The sequence below is a fragment of the Chroicocephalus ridibundus genome, chromosome 20 (genome assembly GCF_963924245.1).
Source record: "Chroicocephalus ridibundus chromosome 20, bChrRid1.1, whole genome shotgun sequence".
Lineage (NCBI taxonomy): Eukaryota > Metazoa > Chordata > Aves > Charadriiformes > Laridae > Chroicocephalus > Chroicocephalus ridibundus.
Window position 1 is genome coordinate 1,000,869 of NC_086303.1, and position 21,004 is coordinate 1,021,872.

General features: G+C 50.5%; 1 protein-coding gene across 5 annotated transcripts in view; it reads right to left on the minus strand.

Moving 5' to 3' along the window:
- Positions 1-21,004, minus strand: part of PPP1R12B (protein phosphatase 1 regulatory subunit 12B) — a 135,127-nt gene that overhangs the window by 37,740 nt on the left and 76,383 nt on the right. For all 5 annotated transcript variants that reach the window (XM_063356807.1, XM_063356808.1, XM_063356809.1 and 2 more), the window contains 5 exons: positions 16,440-16,530; positions 15,245-15,415; positions 14,325-14,508; positions 13,647-13,759; positions 11,549-11,593 (listed from right to left, as the gene is read on the minus strand). In XM_063356807.1, coding sequence (XP_063212877.1) covers positions 11,549-11,593; positions 13,647-13,759; positions 14,325-14,508; positions 15,245-15,415; positions 16,440-16,530 — 604 coding nt within the window. The remainder of the gene's footprint in view (positions 1-11,548; positions 11,594-13,646; positions 13,760-14,324; positions 14,509-15,244; positions 15,416-16,439; positions 16,531-21,004) is intronic.

The window sequence follows — 21,004 nt, forward strand, 5'->3', positions numbered from 1 at the left end:
GAAAAGTCGACTGAAAATACACGCCGTACAAAACCCGCTTTAAAACGCTAAATAAATCACCTTAAAATTATATGCAAGCTTTAACAGGTTCAATTATAGCTTCGCAGGGTTTATTTAGAAGTGGCAAAGGCAGTAACGGTTACGTTCGGCACCAGAAGGCTCGAAGGGCTGTAGAAAAGAAATTATTGGTCAGGCAATAAGCCGTGTTGTAAACGTGATGGGCAGGCACTGCAGCAGTTTGCCATAAATGGAATACAAACCGTAGAAGTGAAGAGGTTTTTCATCCGCAGCGCCCTGCCGAGGATTCCCAGGAGCAGACCCGGCGCCGTGTCTCGCGGATGGGAAGCCGAAGGAAGGGATCTTCCCCCCTCCGAACACACAGGCAGCAGCCGACAGTCTGCACCTGCGCCCACAGCATCACACCCCCACCGCGTTTTACTCCCAGCGCTATCATCCCTCCACCGCCTTTTATTCCCATCACTAAATTTATCAGAAAAAGGCCGGGAGCTCCCCCCGCCAGGCAGACCCGGGTTAGTGTTACGCAGCAGAAGCAGATAATTGTAGTGTGGGCTGAGAACAGCACATTTTAAACGTAAAACCTCAGAATTCTTTTCTTTTCGCTTTCTTATAAACATAGGAAATAAAAAGCAGGAGTGCAGAGAGTTTACAAAGCGCCAATCTCGGCACAGAAACACCATTTTAGCACCTGTCAGTGTCAAATCATGCAGGCAGGAGAAAAGTCTTCCAGCAGTTCTGCGGAGCAGAGCTGAGTTTTTGGGAGAACAGGTAAGGCACCTCCAACGCTCAAATGCAGCGTTTATAACCGGAGGAGAAGCGGGGTGTTCACTGACTCCTCTGGGGACCTCACTGACTGCAGGGGCTGAGAACTCAATTTAAAGAGGGGACTGGAGCAGAGGGGCACGGATTTCGTTACCTCGAGCGCATCATCTCCAGAAGGGACGGGAGCGAGAGGGTGTGGAGATGGATGGCAGTGGCAGCAATAACCAGCAACGATAAACCGATGCTGCAGCGGCAGACTCCCGTTGGAGGGAGACAGATGTGGCCGTGACGGCTTTGCCAAAAATAAACCTCTCCAGGACCACAGATTTGATTCCATTCAAGGCTGTAACTGCAGCCACGGTTACAAACGCGGAGGCCTGGGGCGACGCCGGCGCGGCGCGTTTTCAAGCCATAATCCTCCTGATGTCCACACACCAGCGGGAAGACGCACGTCTACAGACGGTTTGCTTCACGTCCCCCCAAAGCCTGGCTCTGTCCTTTTCCACTCAGGCTTTTTGCCAAACTCACCACTGTGTCCCCTTCAAAGAAAGCAGCTTCAAAACAATCCGGAGAGATGCACTGCACTGTCCTCTCGGTCGAGTTCAGAGCATTGCTCACGCCAGAAATCAAGTGATTTCATCCAGTTACGACCATTAAGGATACAGTCGTGTTGGAACACAATATTTTCCAGCAGTTGCACTCTGCGAGCGCTCACCCACAGGCTCCCTCTCCCCCGACCCAGCTTCCTTAGCAAGGACGAAGAAGCCCAAACATGCGGAGTTACAAAGGAGGAATGCAGCAAAAATTTGCAAAGATATTAACGGGCCAATGTCAGGGAAACTGAGAAAGCAAACACTAATATAAGAACCAGATGTAAACACAGCTATGTCGAGCCAAGGGACTTTCCAAAATACGACACAGAGAAAGAGAAAGCTCGGGGCGCTCGCAACAGAGTCATGATCCGTTTTGCTCTTGATCTAAACTCATCAGACTCTGCGTGGTCCCACCCGCCCCAGCCGCTCCACGGCCACCAAACCCTTTCCATCAGCTCGTCTGTGGAAGCAACTGGCTTGCCACAAACCGATATTCTGGTGCCACCGGCCAAACAGACGTGTAACTGCAGCCTATCGCTCTCTAACTACGTTTCAAGCCTATTTCTGGTCTTCCTTCAGCGGCAGCAGATTGTGGGGCAGAAGGTTACGTTCACTCCCAAGGATGAAATCTAGGAGCAAGGAAAAAAGGCCTATGTGTATATATATATATATATTAAAAAATCCCAAACAACAACCACAACAGCGCCCAGCATTAGCTACGTGCTTGATACCTGCTATAATGAGAAACCAAAACGCGCCGAGGTGTGAATTAAACCAAAGCTGGTGGGAAATTCCTGCCAGGAAGGAGTTTTACAACTTCAAAGATTCTCCATCTTGAGCCACCGAATAATGAAGTGGCTTCTGCCAGATAACGTTACTTCTAGCAGGGAAACTCCATGTCCAACAGCACAAAACTAACGACGACTTTCCAAATGTGAGGCTTTTTCTGAAGAAAAGCATGTGGGAGGATAAAAACCCAGAACAAAAAGTGACCTTTTAAAGACAAGGGGGACAGACACCGTCACCGCACTTGAATCACTGGAGCGCAGTTTTTCCTACAGTGGTAGTTTCCAAAGGATATTTTATCGCCAGGGAATTTGACTTCAGTTTTCCAAACAACTTTAGATTACTCTTCAATTCCTTTTTAGCCGTCTGGCAATACAGCTTCTGCTTTTCACTCCTTCTGGCCGAATCTGGGAGATAAATCGTTTACTACCTAAACACGGGACTGCACCGTTCTGCGCGGTACGTCCGGGCGCCGGGGACTGCGGGCGTCGCGGGGGCTGCGCATCTGCTGAAGCCATCTCCTACCGCCCGTGCACCATCCTCCCGGTCCCGAATGCTGACAGCCGCGTCAAGACGCCGCAGCCGTCAGGGGCTCTCCCCAGACACCTCCTGCTGGATGCAGGAATTTCAATCCAGCAGATCAGGTTTTTTTTGGAGGGTGTCTTCAGCCACACCAGGAGAGCCAGCCTGCCCGCAGCCCGCTGGATGACTGACAACGACGTCCCATCGCCAGCTCCCAGAGGGGCAGAGAACCTGCTATAAGGAGTTCAGCAGTTGGAGATATTTTCCCTTTTCGTAATTTTGAGCGTGTCACGATGAGATAAAGTTTGACAGTTTCAAACAAAAATTGACACGATGCTCCCTTACATGGATGCACAAAGATATGCTGTTAACCTTTTAGAAGTCAAGAATTATAAACACAATTAGACAGAAAACAATAGTTAAGAGTTGTTCTGTCTTCGGGATGTGATCCAGGGAGTGACGCTGCTCCTCAGGCTCGCAGCCCCGCTGACCGCGGCCAGTCCCGTCCCTGTCCCCTGGAGCGGCTGCGCTGGAGGTGGAGAGATGCACACGCACGGCACCCATCCTGCTGCCACCCTGTCCATCACCCTGCTCCCAGTTCCTTCTGGGAAGAAAGTATGTAGGCAAAGGGACAGGACCCTGGGATGAAATGGGATAACTCAAACCCTCCCAGCAATGCCAGCAGAAGCCAAGGTATCTGCTGGGTATGGGACGCATTGCGAAGCTCAGCTCCAGCGCCGCAGCAGAGATTACTCCTGACAACTGAGAAAGATCAGTCACCTCGGACCAGACCGAAATTCCGAGAGCAATTTCCTGAACAAGAAGTTAAAGCATAAAGTTACCTTAAATAGTTACGAGTCTATGACCTTGTAAATCATTCCTGGAGGACTCGCCATTTCGCTTCATCTTCCGGGGACTCGCAGATGGGATTTTAGCTGGTTTTGTGTTACTCATCTCCACCGTGGACGCTGCTTCACATTACACCTTCCCAATTCAGCAGCTCGCTGAATTAGAGGAATTAACCTGAACGCATGTAACCCTGTAGCCCTCGGAGCCAACGTGCATTGCTTGGCTTTAAGCACAAACAATGTGTTTTCCCAGAGCTGTAAATAGGAACCCGGCAGCCAGGCCGATGGCTTAAATGCTGGATCAACAGGGATGGCAGACAGCAAGTCTGCTGCCCTTCTCAAAACACTACGGTTAAGAAAAGCCAGCGGGAGCGTCTAAGGCCGGAGAACTCACGAGACAAATCATCTGTGCAGATGCGAAAATTTTTCGGAGAAATATTTGCAGAACGAATTTACATTTCTATAGTGTCTTCCCCCTCCACCTCCCGAAGAAGCCAGGGCACTACGCACACAATAAAACCGTTCTTCGCAATATTTAAAGTTCTCTGGCAAAGCCTTAGCTCATGCTCTTGCAGCAATTTTCTGCTATTTTGGACTCAATTTTATATTGCTTGTTGTACACATATTAAAGATCTCCCTTCCTCGCAGCAGACACAGCCCATTATAGCATTTTGTTTATAAACAGGACTAAATGGAGCCAATCTCTCACAGCCCCACTTTACATATAATTAAACGCTCTATAATTTAACTCCAGTCACGCAAGTGACGCACAGAACCACCTACGTTACCCTGGCCATGGGCCAGGCGGCTTCCCTCCCGCGTCAGGCTGCATCCCTGCTAAAGTCAATATTCCAGGGTAAAACCAGGGAAAAATACTTGCATCCTCGGTCCCCCAAAGGGACCCCGGGCTCGAAGCAATACGGCACAGGAGGAACAGCACCACACAGCGCTATTTCCGTGAAAAGATTTTACTTTCTTATCAGCCAGCAAGAAGTTCACCTATTTCGTTCCCTTTTATAAGTCAACTTTCCCTTGTATCTCAGCAAACAGCGCTGCCCGGGAAGACATACCTTACCATATTAGGCAATCTGCGTCCCGAAAGTGGAGGGCTCGGAGCCTTCCTCAGCTGGAATGGAGAGGCCACAGGCTGCAGCCTGCGCAGCACCGCGCTCCGCCGGGACACGGGGCCATAAACCAGTGGGATCGAGGGGGTTGCTAGGACTCCTGTGGCTCCCAGTGGAATCACAGAATGGTTTGGGTGGGAAGAGACCTTAAAGATCATCCAGTGGCACCCCCTGCCCTGGGCAGGGACACCTCCCACCAGCCCAGGTCGCTCCAAGCCCCGTCCAACCTGGCCTTGAACCCCTCCAGGGATGGGGCAGCCACAGCTTCTCTGGGCAACCTGGGCCAGGGGCTCACCACCCTCACAGCAAAGAATTTCTTCCTCAGATCTCATCTAAATCTCCCCTCTTCCAGTGTAAAACCCTTCCCCCTCGTCCCATGGCTCCCCTCCCTGCTCCAGAGTCCCTCCCCAGCTTTCCTGGAGCCCCTTTAGGGACTGGAAGGGGCTGGAAGGTCTCCCCGGAGCCTTCTCTTCTCCAGGCTGAACCCCCCCAGCTCTCTCAGCCTGTCCCCACAGCAGAGGGGCTCCAGCCCTCCCAGCATCTCCGGGGCCTCCTCCGGCTCCGCTCCAACAGCTCCGTCTCCTTCTGCTGTTGGTGCCCCAGCGCTGGAGGCAGCACTGCAGGGGGGTCTCACGGAGCGGAGCAGAGGGGCAGAATCCCCCCCTCGCCCTGCTGCCCACGCTGCTGGGGATGCAGCCCAGCTGCGGGGGGTTTCTGGGCTGTCAGTGCACGTTGCTGGGGTGTGTGGAGCTTCTCCTCCACCAGCACTCCCAAGTTCTTCTCCTCAGGGCTGCTCTCCAGCCATTTTCTGCCCAGCCTGGATTTGTGTCCGGGACTGCCATGAGCCAGGTGCAGAACTTTGCACTTGGTCAATACGCACGGTCTGGCTACGAAAGGCAAGTCACAAAACACTAATTAAAAATACTTTGGATCTTTTAGCTGTTTATCAAATCCATCTTTTAAAAAAAGGCAAACCGCGTGATTACAAAAGCTAAACTGGCAGTCTCTGGGGAAGATAAAATGCCACTAAAAGCAACAGTAGAGGTGAGCAATAGAACATACCAAAATCAGGACTCCTAAGTTATAACTCTACAACAGCTATAACATTAAGACATTCAGTTTGCATAAGGAATTTTCCAGTTCATTGGTCTTCCCTTAGAATTCATGGAATCAAGCTTAAAAATTCAGCCCTTCTAAGGCAGAGATTTAGTTTTTATTAGTATCCAGTTGCATCTGGTGATTTCATGGGAACAGTACAATTAGGCAGAACACGTAATATTTACAGAACAGAGTGGGCTTGAACGGTGTTTTGCAGAATTTAAAATACTATTTAAATTTAAAATACTTGGGTTTCGTAAATCAAAGCATAGGGAGACAAGAATGGAGCCTACTTAATACAGTTACTGTGACTGCAATCCATAATCACACGTTTCGGTGTTATTCCTGCCTATATTCCTGTTATTCCTAACTCCTATAGGAGTTAATTCCATTAATGTGTCTGGGTTTTATACTGTGCTATACAGACTATCCTAGAGGAAGTTCATGAGAACAGATGTTTTCTTTGACACTTTTACTGCCCAGAAATTGTGACTTTACCCAGACGACACTCAGAGCGTTCCCCTGTATTTCAAGCTTTCCCTTGATGAACCATCTAACACTCGGGTGAGGCGCATTTGTAATGCCACTAAAGAGAAATGCAAGGAGATAAAATTCTTTAAATGATTACAAACATTTTTCTACTTCTGTTACTATGATATGTCATTTAAAATACTCTTCTAAATATGTTCCCAGTTTCTCCTGCTGTGTAATAGCAACGGCAGAAGTCAGGTGTAAGTCAATGGCAGAAGAGCCAGGGATGAGGGAAACCCTCTCCAAAACGTAACATCATAGACCCACAGAATGGTTTGGGTGGGAAGGGACCTTAAAGGCCACCCAGTGCCACCCCCTGCCCTGGGCAGGGACACCTCCCACCAGCCCAGGTCGCTCCAAGCCCCGTCCAACCTGGCCTTGAACCCCTCCAGGGATGGGGCAGCCACAGCTTCTCTGGGCACCCTGGGCCGGGGGCTCACCGCCCTCACAGCCAAGAATTTCTGCCTCACATCTGATCTAAATCTCCCCTCTTTCAGTGTAAAACAGTTCCCCCTTGTCCCGTGGCTCCCCTCCCTGCTCCAGAGTCCCTCCCCAGCTTTCCTGGAGCCCCTTTAGGGACTGGAAGGGGCTGGAAGGTCTCCGCGGAGCCTTCTCTTCCCCAGGCTGAACCCCCCCAACTCTCTCAGCCTGTCCCCACAGCAGAGGGGCTCCAGCCCTGCCAGCATCTCCGGGGCCTCCTCCGGCCCCGCTCCAACAGCTCCGTGTCCTTCTGCTGTTGGTGCCCCAGCGCTGGAGGCAGCACTGCAGGGGGGGTCTCGGACCATTCTAACACCGGATTATTCTCTTCAGTCTTCAGCGTTACCTTTCAATCGCCGCATCCCAAACCAGACCCACTGACTGGTGTCTGCACCGGCTGCGCTGTACCCACACTGCGTGGCCCCACCACGGCTCAATTCCTGCTGATGTTTCACGGTCCGTGGCTTGCAGGGGCTCCCAATGGCAGCCTACCCACCCTGCTCAGCCTGGGCCTGACACGGTCCTTCGGACTCTTGCTATTTTTACTTTCTGAGAAACAGAGACTAGACTGTGGCCAAGCTTTTTTCCCCAGCTCTGGTTTGAGCTCAGGACTCCCCAGACCGAACAAATCCTTCCCAGCGGAACCAGGCAATGCGCTCTCCTAAAGCTGCTTCCCTGGAGGCTTTTTCCAGCTGAAGTCCTTGTGCCCTTAAACATTTATTCCACAATAAAACTTTGTCTGCTCTTCCAACTTTCCACAACGCATCCAAGCAGGCTGCATCCCAAGGAGAGCGGGGGGGTCGGTAGCAGAGCACATGAAGGTTCCTGACACATCCCGTTACGAGACTGCTCGCAGTTGCCCAAAACTCTGCCAAAGCCTCTGGGCTGGTTTCCCACGCTGGTGCTCATACGCTTCAGCCAGAAGAATTCATCCACTTCTGAGGCTTAGAACAACATGTATTCGCTCCTTTTTTTTTTTTTTTTTTTCCAAAAACTGCATTTACCTTTCCTTCGCTAAACTCCAGCGTTGCGGAGTTTGGAGGGAATTGGAGTAGGGCTTGGAAATGAAAATCTGCCTAATATCAGCCAAGATATAAACACTGCAGGCAAAAAAGAACCGCTCGCCTAAAATCCGGAGAGTCTTTGGGGGTCTGCAACTAAAACGGGACACTTCAGAGCGTTCAAATTCACGTCTGATGGTGGCACCTGCCATGCTAGAATTATTATTGATGAATTAATGATTATTAATTGTACCAGGAGCTGCTCCGTGATTCTTGCCAAACTGACGGTCAGTCCGCAGGGCAGAAACCTCTCTGATCTGGATGTAAAATAAACCAGGGAAAACTGATCAAAGCGACATGATGCTGGAGGCACGCAGTAAAGAAAACGAACTGGAAACTGGATGAAAACAAGAGGACTGGGAGAATGGGAAAAACAGCGCCAGAGTGGAAGGAGAGTCCAAAGCAGGGTCTAACGTACATCAGGTGCGTAAGAAAAACGGGGGACTGTTCCCACAAAGCACGTGCGCAAAGGGACCAAGGGGCTTGAAGGGAAGGTGCTCTGCTGTTAGATGGGAACCCTCAAGGAAGTTACGGGAAGTATAAGACAAAAGAATTGCTTGCCAATTATTTGTGGAAAACCAGAATCGCTAATTGTAAGAGACTGGGTGACCCCTAATTTTTGGTCAGCAACGTCTGGTGGGTTCTTACGCAGTGCAGCTCGCCCTTAGCGGGAGCGGTGAGGACTGCGCTCAACAGTTTTCAGCAGTTTCAGGACTGGACTCCAGGAGGCCTCCAAACCTGCAGCCTCAGATACTCTTTTGTCTTAATTTAGCTAATGTGGGACAGCTTCCCAGAACAAGACATTCCCAGCAAGTCCAAAACACGACTGCTGGAAACAAGGTGTCCCTATTATTATTGTTATTAGAAAAGTCGTGGCAGTCTGGTGAAGTTCCTGCTGACTGGAAAAGGGGAAACAGAACCCCCATTTTCAAAAAGGGAAACAAGGAAGACCCGGGGAACTACAGGCCGGTCCGTCTCACCTCTGTGCCCAGCAAGATCATGGAGCAGATCCTCGTGGAAACTCTGCTAAGGCACATGGAAAAGAAGGAGGTGACTGGTGACAGCCAACATGGCTTCACTAACGGCAAATCGTGCCTGGCAAATTTAGTAACCTTCTATGAGTGCGTTACAGCATCGGTGGATAAGGGGAGAGCAACCGACATTGCTACCTGGACTTGTGCAAAGCGTTTGACACTGTCCTGCACAACATCCTGGTCTCTAAATTGGAAAGGCGTGGATTTGATGGATGGACCACTCGGTGGATAAGGAACTGGCTGGATGGCCGCACGCAAAGGGTTGCGGTCAATGGCTCAATGTCCAAGTGGAAACCGGTGATGAGTGGTGTTCTTCAGGGGTCAGTACTGGGACCAGTGCTGTTTAACATCTTTGTCGGTGACATGGACAGCAGGGCTGAGTGGACACTAGGCAAGTTTGCCAACGCCACCAAGCTGTATAGCGCAGTCGACACACTGGAGGGAGGGGATGCCATCCAGAGGGACCTGGACAGGCTGGAGAGGTGGGCTCATGCCAACCTCATGAAGTTCAAGCAGGCCAAGTGCAAGGACCTGCATGTGGGTTGGGGCAATCCCAAGCCCAAATCCAGGCTGGGGGATGAAGGATGGAGAGCAGCCCTGAGGAGAAGAACTTGGGGGTGTTGGTGGGTGAGAAGCTCCACACGCCCTGGCAACATGCGCTGGCAGCCCAGAAACCCCCCGCAGCCTGGGCTGCACCCCCAGCAGCGTGGGCAGCAGGGCGAGGGGGGGATTCTGCCCCTCTGCTCTGCTCTGTGAGACCCCCCTGCAGTGCTGCCTCCAGCGCTGGGGCACCAACAGCAGAAGGACACGGAGCTGTTGGAGCGGGGCCAGAGGAGGCCCCGGAGCTGCTGGGAGGGCTGGAGCCCCTCTGCTGTGGGGACAGGCTGAGAGAGCTGGGGGGGTTCAGCCCGGAGAAGAGAAGGCTGCGGGGAGACCTTCCAGCCCCTTCCAGTCCCTAAAGGGGCCCTACAAGAGAGCTCGAGAGGGACTTTTTACAAGTGCATGTAGTGATAGGACAAGGGGTAACAGTTTTAAACTGGAAAAGTGTAGATTTAGACTGGATATCAGGAAGAAATATTTCACTATAAGGGTGGTGAGGGACTGGCCCAGGTTGCCCAGAGAAGCTGTGGCTGCCCCATCCCTGGAGGGGTTCAAGGCCAGGTTGGACGGGGCTTGGAGCAACCTGGGCTGGTGGGAGGTGTCCCTGCCCAGGGCAGGGGGTGCCACTGGATGATCTTTAAGGTCTCTTCCCACCCAAACCATTCTGTGATTCCACTGGGAGCCACAGGAGTCCTAGCAACCCCCTCGATCCCACTGGTTTATGGCCCCGTGTCCCGGTGGAGCGCGGTGCTGAGCAGGCTGCAGCTGTGCCGTGGCCTCTCCATTCCAGCTGAGGAAGGCTCCGAGCCCTCCACTTTCGGGACATTACTTTTTACACATCACAAAATATCCCTCCTTCACTCTTACTGTGAGATGGCAGACATGTCAAATCGATTTTGAGGACAATAATGGCTGAATCTTTCCTGCAGGGTTAAGTGGAAGATTTAACGAAGCTGCGTACCGCTATGAACAGAAACTGCTGTGGGAAGAGCTGGGCTACTCGAAGCAGGTGGTGCTTCCCCGGGAAGGAATATCCCGCTTTTCACGTTCCAAAGTAAGCACTGGGAAAGCAAAACCTGGCACCGACAGATAAGCGCATGCTAAAAGCCATCCCAGCACCGCATGAGTCTCTGCTCCTCACAAGGCTCACCATGACTTTGCCCCATTTTGACCGTGTATGGCAGAAAAAAAACCAAAATATACTCTGAAGAGCGTTACTGAAGATTTTCAGGAAAAAAACAGTCAACTTTTCAATAAAATGATGCTTCAATCGCTCTGTTGAATTGCAAAGTATGTGGAAAGCCTACCGTAAGTTCAACGTTTGCTGGCAAAGATTAAACGTCACACGAGCCGGCTGACCCCTATGCAACTTTAAATTTGCTATTTTTCCCGGCTCTTGCACATCATGCTTTAATAGTTTGGAAATGTATCTGGCTTTCGCATTGTCTGAGTAAGTCACGGCATCAGGCTCAAATGTGTTTTAGCCAAAGACAGACAAAACCAAAAGAAACCAAGGCAATTTGGAAGGACTCAATAATTATTACAAAGGAAAGAAAGGGCCTCGAAGGATAATGAGACTATTGCAAGAACAGGGCAACAACGACCAATCTCTGATGTGGTGCTTGCCAAGACCATTTCCCACACGAAAACAAATCCAGGAGGCGACAAAAGCGCAGATTTTAGACGTACAAAACATACTGTCCACAACAACAGCATCAGGACGATTCTGAGACAGAAGGTCACGCACCTTCCTGGAGACACCTGACAGCCGCGGTCCCCCGCCAGCGCAGCTCCTGACAGCGCTCTCGGCAAGGCCCTCACCCCTGCTCCCGCTCCCGTCCCTCCAGGTCTGAGAACTACCCAGGCAGCTCCCAAAGAGCCAGCTTGTGAACTCAGGCCACTCTGTGGCTATTCTTTCTCTTTCAGACGAGAAATCAGTAAGCAATTTGCCACTCACAACCACCGCCCAGCTCGTACCAGCTCCGGAACAGAGCCTGAACCTCTTGTATCAACAAAAGCAAAGCCATAGAAGACTTCTTGCCAGCATCGCTCAAGAGTGAAGCACCAACTATTCAGACTGATGTTTTCACTTACCCGAGTTTCCTTCACCTCCTCATTTCCATCAACTTCATCATCATCCTAGGATGAAAAGCAAACAATATAATCAGGCAGCCTTGGAGACAACAGAATTTTATCACAGGAAGACAATGTATCGCTTAGGATTTGATGCTAAAGCTAAGACCAAGCCTTTCCAAAGAAATGCCAGTCTGGGTGCTTTGGGCTGAGAATCAGGTAAGGTTTGGTAACCTAATGGCCATTTAGAAGATCTTGGTACTGGGGACAGAATTACTCTCCTGAGATGGCCACTGCAATTTGGATGCTCCTGAAGAGTCAAGTAGGAGGAGCAACACTCCTTCACAGACTTAGGGAACAAACACGACATGTGGGAAGGCTGCATATCTGAAATGTTGACATCATATTGACTTTCAAAGAATATTACACAGAATCCCAGAATGGTGGGGGTGGGAAGGGACCTCCGGGGATCACCCAGTCCCATCCCCTGCCAGAGCAGGGTCACCCAGAGCAGGTGGCACAGGAACGCGTCCAGGCGGGTTTGGGATGTCTCCAGAGATGGAGACTCCACCACCTCTCTGGGCAGCCTGTGCCAGGGCTCTGCCACCCTCACAGCAAAGAAGTTCCTCCTCATGTTGAGATGGAACTTCCCATGGTCAAGTTTGTGCCCGTTGCCCCTTGTCCTGTCCCCGGACACCACTGAGAAGAGCCTGGCCCCATCCTCTTGACACCCCCCCTTTCAGTATTTATCAGCGTTGATAAGATCCCCCCTCAGCCGTCTTTTTTCCAGACTGAAGAGACCCAAATCCCTCAGCCTTTCTTCATCAGAGAGATGTTCCAGTCCCCTCAGCATCTTGGTGGCCCTTTGTTGTCACCTCTCCAGCAGTTCCCTGGCCTTCTGCAACCGGGGAGCCCAGAACTGGGCTCCACTTCAACTAGACTCCGGGAGGAAAGACTCGTCATCCTGGACAGCTTGCACTTTCGCAGCCTCTCTGTAACCCACTGCCGCTCTGCGACAGCCCCAGGGTTTTGACGGAGCAGTGGTAAACCCTTGGCATCACATCTGCCTCCGTACTGAACCCGAGGTGTTTCAGAAGGTGTGGCTGCACTTGCGTATCGAGACAACAGGGAAATGAACCATAACTCTGAGAAGTGCTTTGCTTTCTGTTCCGAAGCTGGTAATATTGCTACAACGATCCAGCAGGCGACTGGGAAAGCTGTAAAGCATTTAACTAAAAAAACAATAAGGGAAAAAAAAAATCGGATTTGGCATGCAAGTGAAAAAAAATGTAAGAATCATTTGAAAATAATAAAAAGGGGGTGTTTGTGGCAAGTTTTTCAATAGAAATTCTGAGGTTTCCAGCAGGGCCATTCAACTAGTCTGTAATGCCAAATATTCAACGTATCTACTGTCACCGCGGGAAGGACCGCTGGGGTCTTCTTGCACTGTGGTGTGCAGGAGGTCTGTACCCCCGAGGTGTGTGAGGAAGGCTTCTACATCCGTAGCTGGGCTACAATTGTTGCAGGCTTCTTAACCGTGATTTCATAACGCCGCCTCCTGAAAAAGGTGATCTATTTTCCTGCCTGAGTCTCCACCCAAGGTCCGGGGGGCTGGGTTGCCTCCCTCAGGCTGAAGAAACCCTTTTGAAACGAGGACTAAGTGAAACGACACAGACAGCTCTCCTGCGCTTATGCTGTGTGTGTTCTCGGGCGCTGGGCAGGGGATCCAGACACAGGTTTTACTCCTCATTGTCTTCCTTTTAGGGGGCCTAAAGCACAGCCAAATTTGGGCTCCGAGGAATTTGAAAACAATTCCAGTGGCTCGTGACCTCCTTCTTCCAAAGAAACTAAACTTCAAATCTCTCTTCTCCCCTGTGAGCTCTTTCACAATTCTGCAAGGATCACACTGATTTATGGCTTCCCAGAGCTGCTGCCCGGGTTTTACATGGCCCAGACAGGGATGCGATCCCTTTGGAAGTGCCAGTCTGAAACTGGAGAGGGAAGGAGACTAACGGGAAATCAACTGACGTGGAAAAAAAATCTGAAGCTTGGAACTGGAAGAAAATTCACCCTGAATATGACATAATGAGTTTCTCTGCTCTAAAGAACTCAAACTTACATCTTTTGTCGAGAAAATGATGCCGGTGCCTCTTCGTCTCTCTTTTGGCCGCCGCCTCTCTCGGATTGACTGTTTGTTCAGAGATCTGTCGTCTAAATCCTGATCTTCACACTCTGGCCAAGTAAAGAAAGACTGCTTTGGTTTCAGTGATTTCCATCTGTGCTCTTGCTAAGATACTGGGGTTCTTTTTGAGCCAATCAAGGTGATCTTGGCTTGTGTTGTATCACAAAGGAGTTATTAAACCAAAAGAAATGGCATCTCAGTGCCCTACTACATCTGGTTACTCCCACTCCTTCCTTTATCAGAGCCCACAGAGGTTACCCTGGCTGTCAGCTCTCCCCAAATCATCCCAACTTACTCCTAGTCTGAGGACAAACCGTGCCAGCGGAATCGCTCCCCCCCAGCTCTAAGATCTAAAGGCTCCATGGATTACTATCTCATTTACTTATCCAAAATGGAAAACATCCTTTTGTCCCTTTCCGTTGGAAGCAATAGGCTGTATCCTACATTAGGACTTCCATTTAAACAACGAACATTTGGTTGGTGAGATGGCAGCTCCCCATACCGCTCCCCTCAGAATAACAAGTAAAACTTATTGTCTGTCTGGACACGCTGAAAGCTCTAAAAGCCACGAAAACCCCCGAGCTTCGACTGTTCTCCACTCTCCCAGGTACACACCATTCTTCTCCATCTCTGTGGCTGCACCTCTGAAGTCAGACGGATTCACCGAGTCAAGACCTAGATACTTATTTGTTCGAGACAGGTATGAACTTGTATAAAGGAGAGGTGTTGACGTCGAAGGAGATACAGGTGTCGTAGGTTTGTCTGGTTGTACTGGGCACCTTAATCGCCGATAGACAGTCTATAAACAAAGAACCATAACAAAAAGTTATCAGAATGGAAAGGAACTAGCAGCTTTGGGATTTCAGGGAACTGGGTAATCTTTTAGAGCGTAATGTTTCCTTCACTGCCGCTGGAAGCGATCACCTCTACCTGCCAGATCAGCTCCATTCCATCAGACTGGGATGAAGAGCTAACGGCACTGCACAGCTACAACGTGAGAGCACTTCCCGTTGCTGGGAAGTCGGGGATCAATCTCTTTGTCCCTACTGCCAATGGCAGGATAAACCAGTTATCTGATAGAAACCAATCAGTTGTTAGAGTAAAAAGCCAGAAGCGATGGCAGGGGGAGGAGAGCGGTCTCTCTAGCTTTCCATTACACTCGGAACATCTGTGGAAAAAACGTGAACACAAAGCCTTAGTCCAGCCTGCACTGCGGGGATGGATCCAGGCCACACTTCTATCATTAGCCTTCTCATTCCACTTTCTGTCATTTACACGGTTTTATTTTCTGCCAAGAGACAGAAAAGTGAAGCTCCCAGCGGAGAGCAAAGGAACAGGTAACCTCTAAGACGTACACATGGCGTCCCTCGTGCCGACCGCTGAGGTGAGGCACCGCTCCTCAACACTACTGCTCTCCAGCAAGCCTGCCCCCCGCAAAATGAAGAGATCCCCCAAGGAATTTCTCCCGATAACTCAGCTATCCTAAATGGTTTCATTAGCTCTGAAACAATGAGAAGCGAGGCCAGGAGGATCACCTCCTCGTCTGTATTTCTGCTCCACCGGGACCGGGTCTCCTGCCTCTCGCTGCTGTCCCCAGCAGGCTCCGTGCTCTCAGCCTTCTCGCTCTGCTGCTCCTGGGCTTGTCGTTCTGCCCGAGACCGGCTGAAGGTCCGCTCGGCCTCCTGAAGGTCTGTCAGTGTCACACCCTGAGAGAAAATGAGAGAGAGAATTTTTAAACGTACGCAATTCGATCTCAAGTCTTCCGGGTGAGTTTGAAATGCCCAGCAGACTTAGAATCGCAGAACCATAGAATTGCCTGGGTTGGAAGGGACCCTTCAGATCATCTAGTCCAACCGTCAACTGAACTCTGACAAAAACCATCACTAAACCATATCTCTCAGCATTATGTCTGCCTTATACCTGGCCAGGCCAACATTTTACCTTCACGCTGACAGAAAGAAGAGAGTTCTGTTGCCTTTAACGCATTTCTCAGCGTACCTCCCTGATCACTGACTCAAAGCAACCCAAATACGCGCGATCAAGCTACAAACTAAAAGGCTTGGAGAACTTGGAAATCTAACTAACTCGCGTGTGCTCGGGGGAGTATTTTGTAATAACTGTTTGCAGGAACTCTTGCCAGAACCTCCCCACCACAGCGAGGGTAGACATCCCCAAGTCATACGAGGAGAGGCCGAGGGAGCTGGGCATGTTCAGCTTGGAGAAGAGGAGGCTGAGGGGAGACCTCATTGCCCTCTACAGCCTCTACACCTTTCAGAGGGTGCAGAGAGGGGGGTGTTGGCCTCTTCTCCCAGGGGAATAATGACAGGACCAGAGGAAATGGGCTGAAGCTGCGGCAGGGGAGGTTTAGGTTAGATATCAGGAAGAATTACTTTACTGCAAGAGTGGTCAGGCACTGGAACAGCTGCCCAGGGAGGGGGTTGAGTCACCATCCCTAGAGGTGTTTAAGAAACGTCTAGATGTGGCACTTCAGGGCATGCTCTAGTGGCAGAGATTGTAGGTTGTTGGGATTTTTTTGGTTGGTTGGTTTGGGTTTTTTTTGTGTGTGTGTGTGTATGGTTGGACTCGATGATCTCAAAGGTCCTTTCCAACCATGAAGATTCTATGATCCCCTCGTCCGAAGTCGTAATGGAAGAGCAGAAGTAAATCTTGCCTCTTTATACATCGCTTCTCTTCATCCTACAGATGAACGTGAGTATTTCCATTTTTTACCTGTGTAGACCTGCGAGTCTGCCGGGCCTGCCTGGATCGCGCCTTCCTCAGTGATTCTGCTTCCTCATCCCGCACCGGAGTCAGATATGACCTGAAAACAAAAGGGGCAGAAGAGGTTAAAATAAAAAGAGATGCTCTCTGCGAGCTCCAGAGCTGAGATATTATTCTCTTTCATATGGACAAGGATCATTTTAGTTCCATCTACCAAGACTACTGTCATCTTCTGCTTTGGGACAACTTTTCTGTGAGCAGACGATACACAAATGCTCGCATTACGTTCTCCGTAGTCTCTATATAAACTCTTTAGTGTCGGACATACTCTGTTAAAAAAAGGTGCAACTATTCAGTCTATTATTTGCCCCGTTCTATGTCTTATTGCATCATTAGGAAAAGAAAAACAAACCACCTCTCACTCAGATAAAGATCTCCAGAGCAGAAATCCTGCACTGGCACATTCCTCAGACCCTCCTTCCTGTCATTATAGTCATGATCATATTCCTGCAATCTGCTGTCTTCATCAATATGAAATCCATCATGCCAGAAACCGGCTGAACTGCAGGCGTCTCATAAAGACAAAACACCTTGGAGAAAAGCTACGAAATTAAAGAAACGACCTTCACACAGCGGAGCAGACGCAGTGCCGTAATACTGAAAAGCACGCTGTTAAAATACAGAGCTGGCCACCACTAGATTTCATTAAACCGAGGGGATTTCTAAAGAATTATTCACATGAAAATGCATAAACGGAATTCTCTGCAGCGGCATTCACTGCGGATGCGCTGGAGAGGAACCGGGCAGTGCTCCCGCAGTCGGGGAGGGCACCGCAGTAGCGCTGATTTCCATACTGGTGGAGTGGCTCCCGTCTCAGAAACGATCCATTAGATTGGACGCTTCAGCCTGGTTAATGGGGAATGATTATTAACCCTGTCTCGCCGTACAGGCATGAGGGTGCCTGAAGCGCAGCGCTCTTTTGTAGGGCTATCACTGCCACAGGTTAACAGGGTATCAAAGACACGGTCAAGGAATAATTAGCCAAGCGCGGGATGAAGATCTATCAAGGAATACGCTTACTTTGTCCTTAGACTCTTTTCCTGGGTCTCCACTACAGATCACTTTCACGGAAAAGGCAACGGGCTGAACAGATTTTGCATCTGATCCAGGAAGCGAAGACCGTTTTTAGGAAGATTAGTAACTTCGCTGCGCTATGGCAAAACCTCAAAGAATCACAAAAACTGGATCGTTCTAAGATGGCTTTTATCGCCCTTCCCGCTCCCGTTTCAGTGCCGATTCAGCTGTGCCCGAGGCAGCCCGACCCCCAGCGCCCCCCTTACGGGGGCTCCTCCAACTACCCCAGGTACGCCCACAGGAGCCGGCCACCTCGCGCCGCAAGTGTTGGTGGGGCACACGTGGGAGCCTCTCACCTAAAACTGGTGTATTTAACCCGATAAATCATGCCCCGAACTCCCCTCATGTCCAAAGAGGACAAGGAGAGCAGGAAAGATGGATCGTCGGTGCGGGAGCTGCCGGTGCCGCAGGAGCTGAATCCTGCCCCGGGAGCCGGCTGCGATGGAGACGTCTCCATCTGAGCTGGCCGGACTCACCGAACCGCACTTCCAGGGCGCCATTTATCACCTTCAGAAAGAGCCTCTGGCAGAGATGATGTGAATGCGCTGCAGAGGAGCTCGGCGCTTCCCATCGATTATGCAGACAGACGCGGGAGCTGTGATGGATACGCCAAGGCGGGACGCGCCTCACGTTCAGAGGGATGATTGCCTCCCAAGAATTCGCCGTTTCACGAACAGAAAAAGCTGCTATTTGATGAGCGAAAGCTGCGCAACTCCTAATTTTGCAGCCAAGTAGTTCTCTTCTGCTCTCCTTTACGCCGCGCATATATGTGCTACCCAGGTAATGGCACATTAAGGAAACAATAAGCATTTTCTGCAGCTTTTGACACAAGCAGAATGGCCGCTATTTGCACCGCATCCAGAAGTAATAAGCCACCTACAGGAAGAATACATTTGCAAAATATACTGCAAATTAAGTTCAGAGCAGTAGTGAAAAAAATAAAAATAGTTCCTGAAACAGATAAACCAAATAAATTTGTAGCTAAGTAAGGCAGAGAGTTTACTGCAACGGCTTTGAATCAGTGGAATTTACATCTCATACTCTGCAAGGAGGACAGAGGCGTGTGGGAGCTCCGGACATCCGATGGGAAGTGGAGGAGGGAAGGTGAGACCTGCCTTTGCCCGAGGAGGGACTCGGCCCGTACAAGCCGCACGGAGAGACGCAGTATGCGAGAGCAATGCGCGACCACGCAGCTGGAGTGCTTTTACCCACAGAAGAACGGAACACTGCACTCCCCGCCGCTGGATGTGGGAGAGGACAAAACAGATTTTCAAAATAGTTTCAAAAACAGGCGAGGGAAATCCAGGCAGAGGTGAGCAGCAGCCGCCGAGCAGAGGCCGGGCGCACCGGTGCCGAGCCGCGGCCGCTTTCGGCAGGGCTTTGCCGGAGCAGCGCTGCAACACGTCCCTCCTCTTGTTACGGCCAGGGACTGAGTCTGGCAAACAGGTAAATGTGACTCCTTGTGAAGAGAAACAGCGACGAACACCACATCCTCGAAGGGACTGGAGGGACCGATAACAAACTTGCAAAATAACTGGGGGAGTTGCAAAAGCTGCTGCATTTATCTTCCCCGACCCACGCAAAGAGATTCCTCTACTCTCAGCTCAAACCAGCCGCCGAACACCACTAGGAACCACCCAAAACCTGCCATGAAGCCCCTAACGCACTAAATGGGCATGTGCCAAGGTGATGTGAATATGGAAATGAGTTCTGGAAATGCAATGAATACGGAAACGAGTTCTGGAAATACGTAATGACCGCGGGTGTTCTGTAGGGATAGAAGTCCCTGTGAATCTCACATTTGGTGGACGCATCAGGTGGAGAGACCCTCCATTGAAGTGCTGGAGCGTGTCCAGAGGAGAGTGACCAGGCTGGGGAGGGCTCTGGAGACCAGGTCGTATGAGGAGAGGCTGAGGGAGCTGGGCATGTTCAGTTTGGAGAAGAGGAGGCTGAGGGGAGACCTCATTGCCCTCTACAGCTCCCTGAAAGGAGGGTGCAGAGAGGTGGGTGTTGGCCTCTTCTCCCAGGGGAATAATGACAGGACCAGAGGAAATGGGCTGAAGCTGCGGCAGGGGAGGTTTAGGTTAGATATTAAGAAGAGTTACTTTACTGAAAGATGGTCAGGCACTGGAAGGGGGTTGAGTCACCATCCCTAGAGGTGTTTAAGAAACGTGTAGATGTGGCACTTCAGGGCATGCTCTAGAGGCAGAGATTGTAGGGGTTTGGGGTTTTTTTGTGTGTGTTTGGTTGGACTCGACGATCTCAAAGGTCCTTTCCAACCATGAAGATTCTATGATTCCATGATTCTACGTCCCCAGCGCCGAAGAAAAGAATGCCTGCTTTTTAAGACTACACAGGCGCTAAGAAGTTCGTTCCCGATTTCGGCGACGCTCTCGGTGCTCAGCCACCGCTCTCCGGACAGGAGTGCAGGGACACGGCCCGCTGGGACACAGCAGGAGAAAAACCATCGCCTGGCTCTTACCCCGTCGTCCTCCTGGACTTTTTTTTCCTCTGCTCTCCCAGAATTTGTATGAAAATAGCAATACGTTGAAACATCGTTAGCAATTTTGGCTGTCCAACCTGTAGCAGTGACTTCACCTTCAGACAAAGCGCATTTTGCAAGTCAGGGCGGCTCAGTTTGGGCTGCAGCCCTTATCGATTGCTAACTTTGGGTTTCTTTCCATTTACACAATTCCCCGCTGCTTGGAGCGCACCCAAAGCCATTTTACAAACAGGAGATAACTGAATTTCCTGAAACAAGCGACATAGCTGCTTTCTGCAAGTCAGCAGCCACGGCCTTTTCCCGGGGCTGGAAGAAGGTGGCTGTGCTGTAAATATTCCAAAGGCGAAGTGCAGACACCGCACCCGCTGGCAATTCAATCACGGTTTTGCTCTGCTTGGTTTTTTTTTTTTTTATTCTGTGTTTTGTTTTTTTCTTGGGGGGAGGAGGGAGGATAAAGACAGATTTTACAATTTTAGCCGCTGCTTCGTATTGCTTACAAGCCGCATTTTAAGGGACTCGAGTGTGCTCAGCGGGGTGGAAGAAAGGAAGAAAGGGAAAACAAATTCCCGGTGAGGAGACGGCGAGTCCGCTGCAGCCAGCGCGTGGCTGGGGCGGCAGAGGGAGAGCCATCCACTGCTCTCCCGCGCAGAGAAACTGCCGATCGCAGCGAGCTGCAGGGGACAGCCAGCAAATGGGGTAGGAGGCGGCCTGTAAACAACCCACAGAGGTTTTAATTACGTTTTCAAGAAAGACATTGCTTGCTAAAATGCAGCGGCTGTGCCACCCCGTTAATTCAAGCCAATATCACGTGATCCAAGCAGAGCTTCAAAGGAACGGTCCTGTGCATTCTGTCTTCTTGCAATAAGCTTTCTCCGAGGAATAAGTGAAACAAAAGCAGCCATCACGGCAACTTCAAGGCACGCATAAAGCGGAACAG